Source organism: Salvia splendens, chromosome 8, assembly GCF_004379255.2.
Source record: "Salvia splendens isolate huo1 chromosome 8, SspV2, whole genome shotgun sequence".
Taxonomy (NCBI): Eukaryota; Viridiplantae; Streptophyta; class Magnoliopsida; order Lamiales; family Lamiaceae; genus Salvia; species Salvia splendens.
In genome coordinates, this window is record NC_056039.1 from 22863517 (window position 1) to 22882959 (window position 19443).

Sequence of the window (19443 nt, forward strand, 5' to 3'; positions counted from 1 at the left end):
TGCTCTACTCATGCCATTAGAAAATAAATAGAATTTTAGCTTTTGTAACATTAATGATGCCATTAATGTTATAAATTTTATGTTTAGAAATATAGTAATTTAAATAAATAAATATATAGAATTAAAAATAATTAATAAAATGATGAAATGAGGAAAAAAGAGAGATTACAATTAAATTTGAAACTAAGAAATGAGATTTGATTAGAAATATTATGGCTTAAAAAATAACGTTACTAGAAATGTAATTGTAAGTGAAAATTTACATAATCAGAGAAACAAAAATTTTGTAAAAAGGGTGTCTGGTGGCCACCTCACCTGTAAGCAGTGAAGCCCATGGTTTAAAAATCACTCGTTTCAATTCCCCAAAATAATGGAGCCGGTTCAGAATCGCAAGTTTCAATTTTCGAAACAATCGAATAATAGAATTCATATTAATCTATAAAAAAACCAATTATATTAATATATCAACTTACAAATTCATTAGTTATTTATTCTTATCCATTCACAATAGATTTAACCAAATATTTTTATTTATTATATAAACTATATCCATTAAAATAATAATTATTATACAAATCATATCAGTCTATCAATAATACAAATTATCAGTCTATCAATAATACAAATTATATTATTATCTATTAATTTATCAATATACAAATTATATTACTTGTTACTCCTTTCGTCCAATAGAAATAGGTAATTTGGGATTAACACAAGTTTTAGTGCGTAATTGGTAAAGTAAGAGAGAAAGAAAAAAAATAGTTGAAATTGTGTAGTAGATGGTGGGCCAATAAATTATAAAGTAAAAGAGAAGGAGAAAAAAATTGTCATAAATAAATATGGACTATTTCTATGGGACGGACGGAAAATGAAATATAACCTATTTATATGGGACGTATGGAGTATTTTATTATAGATTTTAAACTATACATTAAGGAAAATTAGCAATATACCAATATTCAAGTTCTATTTCCAATATTTTATCAATATAAGAATAAAAAATTATGAGCAGCAAACATTTAAATTTAATATAACTATTATAGATAATGTTACTATTTTCTATGTCTTAGAAAAAGAATGATGCAAAAAATTAGAGATAAAGATAATGAGTTATAAAATAAAAAAAATAAAGAAAATGAGAAGAGAAGGTAAAAGAAAGATTTGTATCGTGTATTAGAAAAAAATGAATGAATAATCTAAACAAATAATTATATATAAAAAAATACTTCGACAACATTTTATTTTATATTGAAAACAAAGCATAAAATATTTGTTGATGTCTCTGCAAAGAGAAACCACTAAAAATAATTTTTTCACAATTTTCTCATTCATTCTTAATTTACCAATTAAGTTTGTATTAAAACTCATGTCATTCAAAATTAGTTTATTTTTTATGGTCGAACGTAGTGCTACTCCTGAGTCATATTAATTTTTTGATTGTCCCATTGTAGCTGAGTTATTCCCTATTTTGGCAAAAAATACTGACTTTTCTTCTCTCATACTTTATTTTCTCTCCATCTCTCTACATGTTCTCTTTCCTACTTTATTCTCCATTCATTTAACTCACTTTTAATATAATTTTTTAAATCTTGTGCCCAAAAGAAACGTTTCTACTACAAAGGGACGAATGAAGTATTATTTAGAACAATCGATTAACCGTTTGACTGGCAATTCAAAACCTCGTTTAAACATCGGTTCCGGTTCTACATTCTAATTAACTGTAATTGGCCCTGATAAACCAGGGTTGCTTTTGAAACCGGCTGTCGGTTTTGGTTATGGTTCCGACCCGGCAATTAACTGCTGGTTGGCATCCCTGTAGACTTTAGTAAGACCATCCACAATAGGCGCCCAGCGACCGCCCAGCCGAGCGCCGGCGCTGGGCGGTTCGCTGGGCGGTCTATTGCAGCCGCCCAGCGGCTGAGTGGAGAGAGAAACCGCGCAGCGCTGGGCGATCGGCTGGGCGGTCCGTTCGGCGCTATTGCAGCGCCCGGATCGCCCAGCGCACCGCCTAGCGCGAAAATTAATTTTTTTTTTCCGAAACACTATATATACGCGCTTTGCTCGTCATTTTCATTCGCACCACTTGTTTTAACGAGTACTCTCTCTATCTTAATTTCTGTTCAAGATCAACAACGGGAAATGGATCTCAACAACGAGCCTAGTTCCGGGAGTAGCGGGTCACAAACTCCGACGATCCCTGTGGGAAGTGGATGGGGTCTGGTGCCCGGGTACTACAACATGTACCCGTAGCAGCAGATGATGCCTAGAGCCCCAATTGGGGGGAGTCCGCCGGGGGGGTTTCCACCGATACCGGGGTGGGTACCCGGGATGCAGATGATGCCCGGGGGAGCACCGGCGACACAGTGGACTCCGGGGGTCGTACCGGCGACACAGTGGACTCCGGGGGTCGTACCGGCGACACAGTGGACTCCGGGGGTCGTACCGGCTACACAGGGGACTCCGGGGGTCGTACCGGCTACACAGGGGACACCTGGGGGGTCCCCGGCGTCGGCGGGGGATGTCTATCGCCCCAGTTTTGATTTTTCGACTGGGTCTTCGCACACATCGACCCAAACACCCTTGGGGTTTGATAGTTTCTCCTTAGATGAGTTGGTGTTTGATACTCTCGGAGCTCCGGAGACTCTAGTTCAAGGGGGGGGGCAGTGCCGGGGCGTGGCGCCCCAAAGAAGAAGGGCAAGAAGAAGGTCGGCGAGTCGTCGCAGCCGGGTGAGGAGGAGGTACGGAGGAGGTGGACGGACGACGAGAACGTCGCGCTCAGCAAGGCGTGGGTGAGTGTTTGCGACGATCCTCTCGTTTCGAACGAGCAAAGGATCGTCAACATGTGGGGCAAGATAGCAGCAGCCTACCAGAGATTTTGCCCGGAGGGGAGGCCCCGCAACGGGGAGGATTGCCGGAAGGGCTGGAACTGAATCAGGGCGGCGGTCTCCCGATTTTCGGGTTTGTACACCAACGCACTCCGCATGATGAGCAGTGGCCAAACGGAGGATGACTGCAGGAGAATAGCGGAGAAAGCCTTCCCACTGAAGGGTTTATACAAGGACTTCACCTACTGGAACTGCTATCTTGTACTGAGCGAGTCCGAGAAGTTCCGAGTAGGTGTCTACTCTGGCTGGCCGAAGAAGCAACGACTGAACTACACCGGCGATTACAGCGGCAGCAGCGGAGGTTCCCACGACCTCCCCGAGACGACGCAGGAGTTCCCCACGCCGCGTTCGGTCGGTGGCCAACCTCGCCCGATTGGGCGCAAGCGCGCTCAGCAGGCGGCGAGAGGGAACGCCGGGGCTTCCCAGGAGGTCCAGTCGGCATCCCCCCTTGGCCAATCCACCCAGGAGCTCAAATTCTTCGCTCGCGCCCAAACGCGCGCTCAGTTGATCAAGACGATGGCCGAATGGCGGGTGGCGACGGATCCCGTGGAGAAGAGCGTGCTTCAAACCTTGCTCATGAGCCTGCAGGACGAGTTGGAGGCTATACGGAGGGAGACCGGTGGCGGCGGCAGCGGCGTAGGCGACGGCGATGGTGGCGACGACGATGGTGGCGACGGAGGCGACAGCGACGGAGGCGACGACGACGGAGACGAGGAGTGAATTGTCACTCTTTTTTATCAATGTATTTTTTTTTAAAATTAATGTACTTTTTTTAAATTATTGTACTTTTTAAAATTTTAATAGTATTATTAAACTTTTCCCGTATATGTCTCGTAAATTAAATTCCGTATATTGTGTGATTGTTAATTATGTCATTTTATATAATTGTTATTAGTGATGTGGCTATTGATGTGGCGGGGCTATTTATGATGTGGCGGGGCTATGGCTGGGCTATTTATGATGTGGCAGGAGGATTTTTAGTGCTGATGATGTGGCAGTGGCTAGGCTATGACTGGGCTATTGCTGGGCTATTCCTATTGTGGATGGCCTAATTGAAGTCGAAATTGAAAATAGGCAACGTCTCTTTAAGTGGAGCAAGACAGGTCCAATTCCGACACATCTCTCTCCAACAAAATCGCTTCTTTCTCCATCTCTCTCACGCCCCTTTCCTCATATTCATAAACACACCTTATGACTCATGCCCACCGATTTCTATGCAAGAACGGCGTCGTATCACCTGCAGCTGATATTCCTCCAGTTGCAGCTTTCCTCGAAGCTCAACCAGGTTCATTTCTATACCAGAAAAAAAAATTTGTTTCTTTAATTTTTTGCAGAAATTTCCACCCCAAGTTGATTTGGTGGATTGATTAATTAGCTTTTGGAAATCAGGTGCATACACAACCACTCGCACCCACAGCAATGTCTCGCAGGTCTTATTCTGGGAGAGGCATCTGTTGCATGCATTAATATAAACATGCATGCAACGTAAGCAAGGGACATGCGCATGCAATATTGTGTTAGTTGATGACATGGCGTTAGTTAGGAAATGCATCAGCCAATAAGAAGAGAGCAGTGACGTGTTGCTAGCCAATGAGAAGGAAGCGAGCTAAGATGCAGTGAGTATAAATAGCCGTAGTTGTTCTTCTTTTGAATTGTCGTGAATATTGTGAGTTGTATGTTTGTTAAGCTCCGATCGTGGATCGTGAGCTCCTCTTTGCTTCTTATTCGATTGTAGAACATTATCATTGTTAATGCAATCCATTCTATTGATCATTCAAGTGTTGAGATCGGCGTTTTATCGCTGAGTTCGGCAACGCCGAACTAAGAGAGGAAGACCGAGAAGAGGTCACTGAGCTCGGCAGTGACGAGCTAAGATAGGCCGACCGCGAAGAAGTCACGGAGTTCGGCAGCCGACCGCGAAGAAGTCATTGAGTTCGGCAGTGACGAGCTACGATAGGTCGATCGCGGCGTAAGATCGTAACAATTGGTATTCAGAGCAATCGATCTCCGGACGTCGGAACGGTGACTAGAGGCGCAGAAATGGAGAAGAAAATGATGGAGATGATGGAGCAGAAAATGCAGGAGATGCGAGAAGAGCATAAGATCGAAATTATGGAGCTGACACAATCAATTGCTGCAATTAACTTGCAAAATCGAAGGAATAAGGAAACAGAGACTGGTGAAGGTAGTAATAGAGGTAATCGGTATGAAAATGGAACTGATTGGGGAAGATCAACACGGTATGAATTTCCAAAGTTTGACGGTGACGGCTATGAAGGATGGATGATGCGAGCTGAATATTTTTTCCAAGTAGCCAAAGTACCAGAGGAAGAGAAGGTTAGAGTGGCTGCAATCCATCTGGAAGGGAAGGCGTTGCAGTGGCATCGAGGTTTTGAGAGCTTACATGGAGATATGGCATATGCGAATTGGTCGTGCTATAGCTCATCTCTGGCTGCTCGCTTTGGTGCTCACGCATATGAAGATCCATTGGCTGATCTCAGGAACCTCAAACAAAAAGGTACGCTACAAGATTACATGGATACTTTTGATGAATTATATCCTAGAGCTGGAATTAGAGAGGATCAAGCCTTGAGCTTCTTTTTATCTGGATTAATTGATGAGCTACAAATGCCTGTGCGTATGTTTAGACCTAAGGCATTATCTGAAGCTTACTCTCTAGCTAAACTACAAGAGCTGACTGTAAGAGCTTTAGGTGTTAAGACTAAGATGAATCAGAGCCATGTTCAGTCGAGCAGTAGTTACTACTCCAATAGTAAACCTATGTCTGTGACTGCTACTAATAAGGTTGGAACCTTGAGTAATTGGAGTGGAGGTAATAAGGATGGTAATAAGTATGGAGGAGTTAGAGCTAGCACAAACTTAACTCCTAAGGAAATTGATGAGAAGAGAGCAAGAAAAGAATGCTTTTGGTGCACTGAGAAGTTTACTCCAAATCATCAGTGCAGCAAAAGAAAATCGTATGTGGTGCAGCTGATTGAAGTAGGAGAGACAGAGGAGAAGGCAGAAGAGGAGAGTGATGGAGAGGAGACAGGTGAGAAGTCTGAGCTGCAACTCTCCTTACATGCTGTGTGGGGAAAAGATGGACCTCAAGTAATGAGGATTCGAGGAAAATGCCAAAAGAAGGTCTTGAGAATATTGATAGATACGGGTAGCACTCATAATTTTTTAAGTGCTAAAGTGGCCAAGAAAATTAATTGTGAGCTATCCCTTGTTAATTCAAAAGCTGTGGAGGTAGCTAATGGTCAGATTCTGCAGTGCAATCAGAAATGCAGTAGGCTGGAGTGGGAAATGCAAGGGTTTAAGTTTCAAGGAGAAGTCTATCTTATTACCCTAGAGACTTATGATCTCATATTAGGAGGTGAATGGCTGTCTACCTTGGGTGAAATCAAATGGAATTTTAATAATCTCAGTATGGTGTTTTGTCTCAATGGTGAGGAAGTGAAGTTACAAGGAGAGAGGTGGACACCCAGAGCTGAACAATTAAACTTTCTACATATATTGAACCCAGAAGAGATAGATGTGAGGGAAAGAAAATGGAAGCAGTGGATACCTACAGCTGAGATGGAAGCAGGCTGTTGCTATGAAATTAGTGTGGAAGAGATTTGGCCAAATCTTAGTGGTATTCTTAAAGAGTTTGCTGCGGTGTTTGAGGAGCCAAATTCATTACCTCCTCAAAGAGAACAAGATCATAAAATAGTCTTGAAAGAGGGAGCAGAGGCAGTCAACATGAGACCTTATAAGTATGCTGCCCACCAGAAAGATGTAATTGAAGATATGATTGAGGAAATGCTTAAAGCTGGAGTTATAAGGCAGAGTGAGAGTTCTTTTGCAAGCTCTATTGTGTTAGTTAAAAAGAAGGATGCTACTTGGAGAATGTGTGTGGATTATAGAGCTTTAAATGCCATCACTGTCAAGGATAAGTATCCTATTCCTGTGATTGAAGAGTTATTGGATGAGCTGGGAAGGGCAGTCTGGTTTTCTAAAATTGATCTGAGATCAGGCTACTGGCAAGTGAGGATGAGACCTGAAGATATTCACAAAACTGCCTTTAAAACTCACTCGGGGCATTATGAGTTTTTAGTCATGCCATTTGGCTTGACAAATGCTCCAGCTACCTTCCAGAATTTGATGAATACCATTTTCAGAAGCTATCTGAGAAAGTTCATACTGGTTTTCTTTGATGATATTCTTATTTACAGTGACAGTCAAGAAGCTCATGAGCATTACTTAAGAGTGGTTATGGAGTTGATGATGAAAAACAGATTATTGGCTAAAAGAAGTAAGTGCACTTTTGGATGTAAAAAAGTAGAGTACCTAGGCCATGTTATATCTGAGAAAGGAGTTCAAACTGATGAGGGAAAGATAGAGGCTGTAAAAAATTGGCCCCAGCCTAAGAATGTTAAACAGGTGCGAAGCTTCTTGGGTTTAACTGGCTATTACAGAAGGTTTGTACACAATTATGGGGTGATATCTAGGCCATTGATTGAGGTAATTAAAGGAAATGTATTCAGATGGACAGAGGAAGCCCAAGCAGCTTTTGGGAAACTTAAAACGGCCATGATTACAGCTCCTGTGCTAGTCTTGCCTGATTTTTCTAAAGAGTTTGTGGTGGAGACTGATGCATCTGGAATTGGAATTGGAGCTGTGTTGATGCAAGATAAGCATCCCATAGCCTTCATTAGTAAGTCTCTATCCCCTAAATATCAGACTTTATCAGTATATGAGAAGGAATTGTTAGCTATTTTGATGGCCATCAAGAAGTGGTACCACTACTTACAGAGTAAGAAGTTCATTATATTGACTGATCATCAGAGTCTTAAGTACTTGATAGAGCAAAAATTGACTACCCCTACTCAACAAGCTTGGATGACTAAGCTCATGCAATTTGATTATGAGATCAGATATAGGAAGGGCAGTGAAAATTCAGTAGCCGATGCTTTATCCAGAGTACCTGAGGTGATGACCTATGCTCTGACTTCCTTTGTAATTCCTCTAGAGTTGATTGCAAAAATTAAGGATTCTTGGAAAAGGGATCCTCTGATACAGAAGCTGATAGTAGAAAAACAACAGAATGTATCTCTGCATCCAAAATTCACCTGGAACAATGGAGAGCTAAGGAGGAAAGGAAAGCTAGTGGTGGGAAATGACTTGAATTTAAAAGCTCAGATTTTATCTATTTTTCATGGATCTGCTTTGGCTGGACATTCTGGGGTATTGGGAACTTTTAAGAGGATAGCTGCTCTAGTGTATTGGCCAAAATTAAGAAAAGATGTCAAAGAGTTTGTCCGAATGTGTGTCACTTGCCAGAGGTACAAGCCAAGCAACACTTCTCCAGCTGGATTACTACAGCCACTTCCTATACCTGCTGCAATCTTCACAGATATCTCAATGGATTTTATTGAAGCTTTACCAAGTTCTCAAGGTTATGATACTATATTTGTGGTGGTTGATAGGCTGAGTAAATATGCACATTTCATGGCTTTATCTCATCCCTTCACAGCAAAGAAAGTGGCTGAGGTCTTCTTGGATTCAGTTTTCAAGCTCCATGGAATGCCAATGAAGATTGTGAGTGATAGGGGGGCTATTTTTGTGGGAAATTTTTGGAAAGAGTTTATGAGTTTATTGGGTGTTGAGTTGCTTTATTCCACGGCCTATCATCCAGAGACTGATGGTCAAACCGAAGTAGTAAATAGAAGTTTACAATGTTACCTAAGGTGTGCTATGGGGGAGAAGCCACATACTTGGGTGCAATGGCTGGGCTTAGCCGAATATTGGTACAACACTACCTATCACTCCAGTGTCCAAATGACTCCTTTTGAAGCTTTGTATGGATTTGAACCTCCTCTACATATACCCTATCTGCCTGGTGACTCAAATGTTGAGGCAGTGAATCTTGCTCTACGAGACAGAGAGGAAATGCTTGCTATACTCAAGAGAAACGTACAGAAAGCAGCTGATAGAATGAAAAGACAAGCTGATCAACATCGAACTGATAGAGAATTTGAGATAGGAGAATGGGTTTGGCTGAAACTGAAGGAGTACAGACAGAATTCTATCAGAGGAAAGCATCACAAATTCGAGCCTAAGTACTTTGGACCTTACCAGATATTGGACAAAATCGGTGCAGTGGCTTACAAGCTCAATCTACCATCCTCGGCCACAATCCATAATGTGTTTCATGTTTCTCTATTAAAGCCGGCTTCCCCACCATCCGGCCCTATCAATGAATTACCTGATGTGTCTCACATAAATGATGCCGTTCCTCAAGCTATCTTGGATAGGAAAATGGTGAAAAGGCAGAATTGCGCAGTGACGAAATGGCTCATCCATTGGAAAGGGAAGTCCCCGGTCGATGCTTCTTGGGAATTTGCCGATGTGATTCAGGCTCGATTTCCATGGTTCCTTGAGGACAAGGAACCCTAAGAGGGGGGTATTGTTGCATGCATTAATATAAACATGCATGCAACGTAAGCAAGGGACATGCGCATGCAATATTGTGTTAGTTGATGACATGGCGTTAGTTAGGAAATGCATCAGCCAATAAGAAGAGAGCAGTGACGTGTTGCTAGCCAATGAGAAGGAAGCGAGCTAAGATGCAGTGAGTATAAATAGCCGTAGTTGTTCTTCTTTTGAATTGTCGTGAATATTGTGAGTTGTATGTTTGTTAAGCTCCGATCGTGGATCGTGAGCTCCTCTTTGCTTCTTATTCGATTGTAGAACATTATCATTGTTAATGCAATCCATTCTATTGATCATTCAAGTGTTGAGATCGGCGTTTTATCGCTGAGTTCGGCAACGCCGAACTAAGAGAGGAAGACCGAGAAGAGGTCACTGAGCTCGGCAGTGACGAGCTAAGATAGGCCGACCGCGAAGAAGTCACGGAGTTCGGCAGCCGACCGCGAAGAAGTCATTGAGTTCGGCAGTGACGAGCTACGATAGGTCGATCGCGGCGTAAGATCGTAACAGCATCTTAGTAGGATATCAAATTCCTTCAAATTGTTGCTGAGAGAAAAGCCTAATTTACTACTCCAAAACCCCATAAATGATAGTACTAGATTTTGGAAATTGTCGACCCGTTCTGCGATGTGGGAGTCGGTGATTAGGTCTCTAGTTCATGATTCCATGAAAAAGGTGATGCCTTTAGCTCTGGAAGGGAGGAATTTGGGGGAGGAATTGGCGATTACTGTGCTTCTGAGTGGAAATGGGAGGAATTTGGACTTATGTGGAGGTACCTTTGATGAGGGACGGATTTCTGAGGTGTTGGATGTGTATTTACACGTAGGCGGGTACATACCGACTGCTTTTGGGTCTAGAGAGAGTGCAAATCGCTTGGCAGTCGTGGGCCGTGGAAGGGATTTTGCGAATGCGAAGTATGCTGATTGGGTCAGGTACATTTTTGGGTCAGTGGCATGAAATTTAATGAGATTATGTTGTAGAATGTGGTTTCGTGGTGTTTTAGATTTATGATTTTGCTACAGTTAGATTTGTTAGGTATGTGTTTAAATTTGATACATTGTTTGAGGAAAGTGGTTTCTTGGTGGTTTATATTTAGGATTTTAGCAACGTTTGGACTTTTTAGGTATGTGTGTAAATATGGTGCATTGTTTGTAGAAAGTGGTTTACTGGTGTTTTAGATTTAGGATTTTTGCATCATTTGGATTCGGTCAGTATGCGTACGTACAGTTTGTGTTGCTGCCGTGCTGAAATGAAATTTTATGGGATTTTTTGTGCATTGTTCATGTAAAGTAATTTATTGGTGTTCTAGATTTAGAATTTTTGACATTTGGATCCCGTGACCATTTAGCAGTTGTGAGACGAGGTATATCAAATGCATTTTGTTTGTTTTTATGGTATATTTATTGGTTTTCTGATATAGTTTTTCTGAATAGGCTGAGGAAGAGCTTGGAGAGGTTGAGGCCACCTTCCGTTACTGAGCTTTTGTTATCAAATGATGGTGAACGAATACTGGAAGGCTGTCTGACGAACTTTTTTGTTATTAGCTTGAAGGTGAGTAGTCACATGTCAATATTATTTGCCGTTAACATGTAATTTGTCTTTAGTTACTTGGTTGAGTTTCTACTGATTCGTTAACTTAGGTTGTGATTCCTTGGGAGTGAGTAGAACCCTTGCAATTATGTTGTACAATTACTTTGATCTACCTATTTTAAATTTGGGAGACTTTCTTTAGTCGTAAACTGATGCATTTGTGTAGTAGTAGTAGTATCTTTTATAATCGAGAATGTCAATAATAAGAAGTTCTTGTTACTCCATACTTTTGTAATCGATTGGTAATTTTCCGCACCTAAATCGATATATGTGGTCCAGTATTTTCTGAAGTCCATTTGTCATTTGATTGCAGGAGAAAGATGAAGATGTTAGTCATGCTGAACAGAGTGAATTACAAAGCTGGAGCGGTATAGAAGTTCAGACTGCTCCCTTGACTGACGGTGTTCTTCCTGGAGTTGTGCGACAAGTGATTAGAGAGTAAGTCCTTTCCTGCTGTGAAACAGTCTCTCTTTCTTGCACGTGTGCATTCAATTTTCCTCTAATTTGGACGCTTGCTCTCGTGCGAAAAACTCATTTTTTTTGCAGCATATGTTTAAGTAATGGAATTCCTTTCCGAGAAGTTTCACCATCATGGTCGAAGCGCGACTTGTGGTTGGAAGTGTTTGTCACAAGTAAGTCAGTAATCATGTCAGCAGCGCTTCTATGCTGTTCATCTTTAGATGTGAAACTGGCCTCGGTCCAAGTAGAATTCGTGCTTGTGGGCTTTCGATTAGGTATTGGTTGTTATCATTAATTAAAGATCTGCTGTGGCTTGTGTTCGTCCTACAGATGGTCTTAGGATTATACAGCCTGTGGAGACAATCCAAGCTCCGTGTGCTTGGGAATCCGTTGAATCAAGTAGTTGGAAGGATATACAATGGGTGGAGAAAAGATTTCAGGTAAGAGTGAATATGTAGAGGCTGTAAAAATGAGTCCGGGTTTCGGGCTATCCAGAGAAGTAACTTTTCTGCTCTGTGTCATTGAAACAGAACGGCCCTGGGATGATCACATCAATGTTGCAGGTATTCTATGGCTTCATCTTTCCAATTACCCAACTTATGCAATTTTCAGAAACGTCACAATTGCACCACCACGTTTTAACATTTCACCATTAAAACATCCTTAATCTTTTCAATGGTTTTAGGGTAAAGCGACGTTATTTTATTGGTATACACGGACAAAAATGGGATGTTGTAATTGTAATAGTTAGGTTTTGTTTGCTGTTTCGTTGTCTTTCAATGATACTAAGCAATTTTGAGTTTTCTTCTCTGGCAGAAGGAGATTTTGGAGAAAGCCAGTGTTGAGTCATATCCCGTTGCTTTGTTTTAGGAAGGATGGACCATTGTGTGACCTCCACTGAGCCCGTTGATGAAACAAGCATTTTGATGCCATAATCCGCGTTCAAGACAAAGTCGTTGTTGTCTAAGGAACAGGTTCTTCATGACCCTAAAGTAGAAAGTGTTCATTTGTTTAAAGCTCTCTCTCTTCTACGGGTGAAGAAACTTACTATGTGAGTTTTGTAGGACAACTTCACATTTAGGAAATGCTCACTTTAGTTCCTTTTTAACTGTTGCGTTTCGTTAATATGAGTTTGGTTCCTCGTCATCGGATATAGGTTGCGTGTTTCCTTGTTTCTTGGTGAAACCGGTGATACGAGTATATCTTCGGAATATCTATCATATCTCTATTATTATATTATCATATCTTTTCCATATCGTTATTATCTTTTTCACCAAGTTAGGTTATTCATAGTCCTATTATAAATAGGACTATTGTCATTCTCATTATTCAATCAATGAAATAATCGTTTATCGTCTTTCTTGTTTTCTTTATCGTTTTTCTGCAAACCCTAGTTGTCGACGGGATTTCGCCTCCCGGGACTTCTAATCTATCTTCCGGCATCACGTTAAAGAGATTATCCTTAACAATTGGTGCTTTCATTCTCGAACTCATGGCCGAAGTCATTCTTCGTTCATGGTGGGGGATATCGCAAGCATCTGAAGGCTTGCAATGGAATTCAACAGCAGCAACGTGGGAGAATATTCTCGCTAGGCTCGCCCGGCTCGAGACCCGATTGGTTGAGCATGAGCGCAGAGTAGCAGTAACGCACTCTCTGCTACGGCCCGAACCTGATCCACCAGACCATCCCTGGCTGTACACCACCGCACAGCCACCTCACGCGCCCTAGTCATACCACTGCTATCCCTTGCCATCGGTGGCGAATTTGCGGACAACACAAGCCAGGCCGTCTCTCACAAGTCTCCCACCCCCGCAAACCCTACTTTCTCTATGTGAAACAAAAATGACTAAAAACCGTGAACCTGTGAACCCAGTCGAGGAATCTGAATCGGATTCCAGCGAGGAAGGACGCTCCTCCGAGGAGGAATCCGACGCCGATCTCGACCCCACCCCTCCCCAAAATAAGCCACAGCCTCAGATTCCCGCTGCCAAACCCTCGCAGCCACTGCCCCACCCTTCCTCCGACGACGAAGACGACTCTGGATCTGAAACGGAGTCTGAGTCCGATGCTCCGGAAGTCAGGCTCGTGACTGCTGGCGGCGGCGATGACAAGAAGATGAAGCAAGATCATGTGATTGATTGCGACGACGATCCGAAGCCGAAAACAAAAAAAAACATATCTCCTAGAGATTGCGAAGAAGCACAGCAATGTCCAAAAAGCTCTAGAAGAAATAACAGAAGCTGAAAGAGATGTAGCAACTGCAAGAGATAAATTAGCTGCTTTACTCCACAAATTTGATACGGAGGAATTTGATACGGATGAAAGGAGACGTTCAGCTATTCGTTGTGCGTTTGATCCAGGAGGAGACGTCTCTCAACAATTTTTGGCTTTCAACTCTCGTCGTTGCGTCGTGATTTCCACCTTGAGGACAAGGTGGATTTCAACCGTGGGGGAGTTGATACGAGTATATCTTCGGAATATCTATCATATCTCTATTATTATATTATCATATCTTTTCCATATCGTTATTATCTTTTTCACCAAGTTAGGTTATTCATAGTCCTATTATAAATAGGACTATTGTCATTCTCATTATTCAATCAATGAAATAATCGTTTATCGTCTTTCTTGTTTTCTTTATCGTTTTTCTGCAAACCCTAGTTGTCGACGGGATTTCGCCTCCCGGGACTTCTAATCTATCTTCCGGCATCACGTTAAGGAGATTATCCTTAACAACCGGCCACTTGTGTGCACTCTATATGGGCAGAGGCATCTAAAGAATGCGTCGGAGAAGGTGTGTTTGGAGTTCTCTCTTTTACCATCAAGAAAATAGGGGATCTTAGCAAGGGGCTATTTGATTTATAAGAAGGATTAAATATGTATTATGTTTAGATCATCACATTGAATCTCACAACTTAATCCTAGATGGATAATCATATGATAATTAGTCATAGCCACTCCACTACAATTAAAATAATCTCACACTCAATCATATGTGGATTATCATGTGACAACTTAACAACACCTAATTGAAAAGAAGAGTAGGATTGAAAGATTTGTAGGAATCCAAATCTTGATCTATCTAACCGTGAGAAAAGTCTTGTGAGACGGTCATAAGCAATACTCCCTCCGTCCAACAATAAGAGTCATATTTCATTTTTACCACAAATGGTAAGTAGGTCTCATATTCCACCCATTTATTTCACTTACATTTTATTATAAAACTACTATATATAAGTGAGAATCATATTCCACTAACTTATTATACCAACTTTTCTTTATATTTTTAAAAACCCGTGCCATAACTAAATAGGACTCCTATTCTAGGAGGGGAGTACTTCTCATGAGAATGTATATGCTTAATGATCTTTCTATTGACGCAAATTATGAGCAGTTGTTTTCCTTTATGGATTTAATATATTATATATGTTCATTATTGAACACAATATTGATTGGAGCCTAAAAGAAAATGGGATTTGAAATGATGAGGAAAGTTTTATTTTTTTTTAATGATGAGGAAAGTCCAATTACTTTGGGATGTGAGTTGGCCGAAATACGTAAGTTGTAGCTTGTGACGTTGGAAGACCGTTGCAAACCCTCGGGAAGTTCTTTTTTAGGGATAATGGTCATTTAAATTATGAAGTTTGGTCAAATTTTTGATTCAAATGACCATTGATCCTTTTTTTATGTACTAACGTTCAATTTTAATATATCCAACAGTGAAACATTTGATACCATGATTTACTTTTTTTTATCAAATACATTATCTTATTACTTATGTGTTGAAAATGGGTCATATGTTTTGATCAGTGCAAGCATCCGATCTGAGTGATAACACATGATCACTGTCACTACACATCTATTCACCATTTCTCAACTCAGCTTTCTAATTTGAGCAATAATCTAGCTACCACAGCTTACTCAACTCGTGCTTCCACAGTCCAAAATGAGAAGCGACGGCGAGCCTGATACGATCCTATATCGTGATATAGGATCTCCCAATTATTTAGTTATCTTTTGATTCACCAAATCTTTCCATATATTGTTATCTTGTTCAATAAGTTAGGGAATTAGAGCATCCCCATCCCTGCTCGATAGGGTGGACGGCGTGCGTGACACACTCGTGTCCGCCGTTGTGCTCACGCCGACGGCAAGGCGCTGCTCGATATATCGAGCACGTCCGTGCCGCTGAGTAGGGCGACGTGGCAGCATTCTATTGGCCAACAGCAATGCCGTTGGCTTTTTCTATTTTTTTTAATTCGAATTTAATTTAAAAATCATTTTAATTTTAAAAAAATATATTTTCCCATTTCCCAATAAATTATATCCGTTTTCTCTCAACTTTTACTTTATTTTTCATTTTTCCCCAGAATTCACATTTTTCATTTATAAATATCCTCATTTCCGCACAATAAATTTCACACCACACTATATAATTCTCATCTAAATTCTCTCATCAATTCTCAATCTTTTCACTCTTGCAAAAAAAATGCTCGGGTCCGGCGATCACTACTCCGACTCCTGCGGATGGAACCACGAATGGTTCAACATAACACCATTCCCTCATCCGGATACGAAATTCTCGGCCCCTCCTCAAACCCAAGGTTCTCAAATTCGGGGTGGCTATCGGCCTTATCCGGTGGACGAGGAAGATGCCACCGATAGGCGATACGGGTGGACACCCGAACAAGGATCGGGAGGGATCGGCAGCTCCCAAACTCTGGAGGACAACCCCAACGCTCCTCCTCGTCCTCGTAGTGTTCCTACTCATAGTCGTGGCGGTGACGTTCACTTCCGCACCGCATACACTTCGCCGGAGATGGAGAAGATGTTCAAAGCCTATTTCGAAATATCCGATGATCTGGAAACCGGCACGAACCAACCCGGGGAGAGGTTTTGGTGGCGCGTCTCTCGCCGGTACAATGCCAATCGACCGGAGGGAACCATCGAGCGCAATGAGAGTATGGTGCGCAATGCCATCTTCAGAGCCAACGAAGAAATCCAAAAGTTTCAGGGGTATTACCTCCAGGAACAGCGGTTGGTGGGGAGCGGCATGAGCGAGGCCGACATCATCTAGGCCACCATGTCGACCTACCATTCCATGCATTACAAACCATTCAAGCACCTCGGCGCTTGGCAGCAGGTGCGTACAAATCCGAAGTATAGGGGAGGCTTATCATCCTTCTCCAGCTCCTCCAGCAAACGGTCGAGGTCGTTATCCCTATTCGATGGCGGCTCCGATGAGGTGGCTAGCCAGCTTGCCGGAGCTAACTTGGGTAGCCCCGACGCCGGCACGAGCAGTTCCCAACGCCGGTCGCAAGGAAGGAAGAAGGCGACGGCCAACCGCCATCTCGCCGAGACTCCATCCGCCCCCGCTCCCGCTCCCGCTCTCTTTGTGCCACCTCAACCCCCCACCAACTCGTTGTGGACCCTTTTGGCTCAACTAAATTTGGCCGATAGGTCTCGGATGATTCCCGAGCAACTTGATTCACATTTGGCAATGATATGGGTTCTCCGAAAAACATTGGGGATAGGGTCAGAGGACTAGTCTTCCACGAGGGTATTTTTAATTATGTAATTTTTTATTTTTAGGATTTTAATTATGTAATTTTTATTTTTTAGGATTTTAATTATGTAATATTTAATTTTGAGGATTTTAATTATGTACTTTTAATTTTTTTTTTTGTAATTTGTAATAGTATTCCGAGTATTTTTAATGCATTTTAATATTGTGAAAATATTTTTATTTAAACTGAATAATAGAATGGTGGGACCCTTGAGCATGTCCTTGCGGAAGAACGTGGATGTGGGTGTTGTGCTCTTGAGGAAGAGCGGGGAGTAAAAAATGAATAAAAGTGGGTCCGGGCCCACTTCCATACTGTTGCCTAAGAGCATGGATGTGGATGCTCTTAAATTCTAGTATTATAAATATGATAGATTGTTATCATTTTATCATTCAATCAATTAATGAAATCATTACTGTTTGCCCACTTGTGGAGTATCAAGAATCCCTAAATATTTATCCCTGCTGACGAGATTCATTCTCGCACCCAGCTCTATATCGAAGATCACCGCCGACCCAAGACTTTAGCACCGGATTAATCGACGGATTGTTATCTGTTTACTAGTTAATGGAAGGAGGCCCTTAACAACTGGTGCTTTCATTGAGAGCTCACCCTCCCACCATCTCGAACCGAAGCTACACCGCTGCTCGACGGAAAACATTCAGCGTACAACAACTGCTTCGGTTGTCGAGTCCTGCCTGTCCGCCGAGCTCTAACCGCCGGACAACTCTACTTCTGCATAGCCCGACGAGAAGGATTCCCGCATGCCGCGTCGAAGTCAGATGATCATCATCCACCACAGCCACACCTCAGTCCGTTAACAAGTCATACGACTATGCCGGCTATTACCGTCATCAATACGACCCTCCTCAGGCCGCGCGACATTTACATCCTTACCAGCCGGTCCGACCACGACGTGCAACCTGCTGGGACCCTCCGGGGCAGCCGCGATCCACCGGGTATTCCACCTTATGATCAGCCGCCACCCAAGTACAGGCATGAACCCTACGGTCCGCCACAACCTCACCCAATGGGGTCTGCCCAGACATGCCGCCCCACCTGTTGGGATCCTCCCAGTACCACTACCGAGTTTCCAGCCTTATGACCCACCACAGTCACGGCAGCCCTCTTGTTGGGAACCACCGCTTCACCGTGCATCACATAGATACTCGGATTATGATCTGCCGGCGCGGTGTCCGCCTAGTTGCTGGGATCCGCCCCAACAACGAACCGATAACCGTTATCCTCCACCGTATCTTGGCCTAGATATGGGCCCGAAATCATACGTCGAGCCGCGAAACTCCTACGCCCAATATCGCCCGTGTCAGCCTCAATATCACCCTCGTCCAACCACCAAAGTGGAGGACCCAATTAACGTAAAATTAGACCGCTTGTTGGGAACCACCGCTTCACCGTGCATCACATAGATACTCGGATTATGATCTGCCGGCGCGGTGTCCGCCTAGTTGCTGGGATCCGCCCCAACAACGAACCGATAACCGTTATCCTCCACCGTATCTTGGCCTAGATATGGGCCCGAATTCATACGTCGAGCCGCGAAACTCCTACGCCCAATATCGCCCGTGTCAGCCTCAATATCACCCTCGTCCAACCACCAAAGTGGAGGACCCAATTAACGTAAAGTTAGACCGCTTATTGGAAGCATTTGACAGGATGGAGTCTTGGGTTGATGACACAAATCGCCGGGTTAGCAAATTCCGATCGTCGCCGCAGCCCGAGCCCGATCTTGATCAGCCAAATGTTTCTGCGCCGCTCCGAAAGATGGCATATCCTCCATCGAGAAATAATGAGGCTTCTTTTGGGCATTCAGGTTTAGTCCCCAACGACTCAGCTGCTCCACCACGACACTGCACCAAATCCGATCAACCCCCAGCGCGCCAGCCTTCGTGTTGGGAACCACCTCTAATGGCAACCCCTGCTGTAGACCAGATCCACCAACCCTGTCAGCCGCCACCGCCTCTGCCGCGATCAGATTGCCAGCTGTAGCAGCCGTGTCCAGCACCGCCCTTAGAGCTGCTGCCTTACTCCGCTCCGGGACCTTCCCAGCCCTTGCAACCGCTGACGGAGACAACTCCATTGTTGACCTCTAATCGTCTTCCGCAAGCTGCTGTCCCGACCTCAAGGACAAAGGAGTGGCAAACGAATCTGCAAAATGCTGATGAGTATTGTTTGATAAATAAAGTTGTGCCTTGTTCTCATGATGTTGTGGGGGAAAAGAACATTGTTGAAGATAAATGTAAAGAGAATGAGATAAGACCAAAGGATTTAGTTGGGAGTAAAGATGAAGGGAGTTCAGCTGTTCGGTGTGCATTTGATCCAGGAGGAGAGGCCTCGCCGCAGATTTTGCTTTCAACTGTCGTTGTTGTTTCGTAGTTTCCACCTTGAGGACAAGGTGGATTTCAACCGTGGGGGGGTTTATACGATCCTATATCGTAGGATCTCC

General features: G+C 42.9%; 1 protein-coding gene across 1 annotated transcript; it reads left to right on the forward strand.

Moving 5' to 3' along the window:
• The first annotated feature begins 9577 nt into the window (after nucleotides 1-9577).
• LOC121743682 lies at nucleotides 9578-12550 on the forward strand. The gene is made up of 7 exons (XM_042137010.1): nucleotides 9578-10297; nucleotides 10799-10916; nucleotides 11269-11393; nucleotides 11502-11587; nucleotides 11745-11854; nucleotides 11945-11977; nucleotides 12231-12550. Exons 1-7 carry the CDS (start codon nucleotides 9993-9995, stop codon nucleotides 12282-12284), a joined length of 831 nt encoding a protein of 276 aa, XP_041992944.1. The 5' UTR covers nucleotides 9578-9992; the 3' UTR covers nucleotides 12285-12550.
• Nucleotides 12551-19443: the final 6893 nt, after the last annotated feature.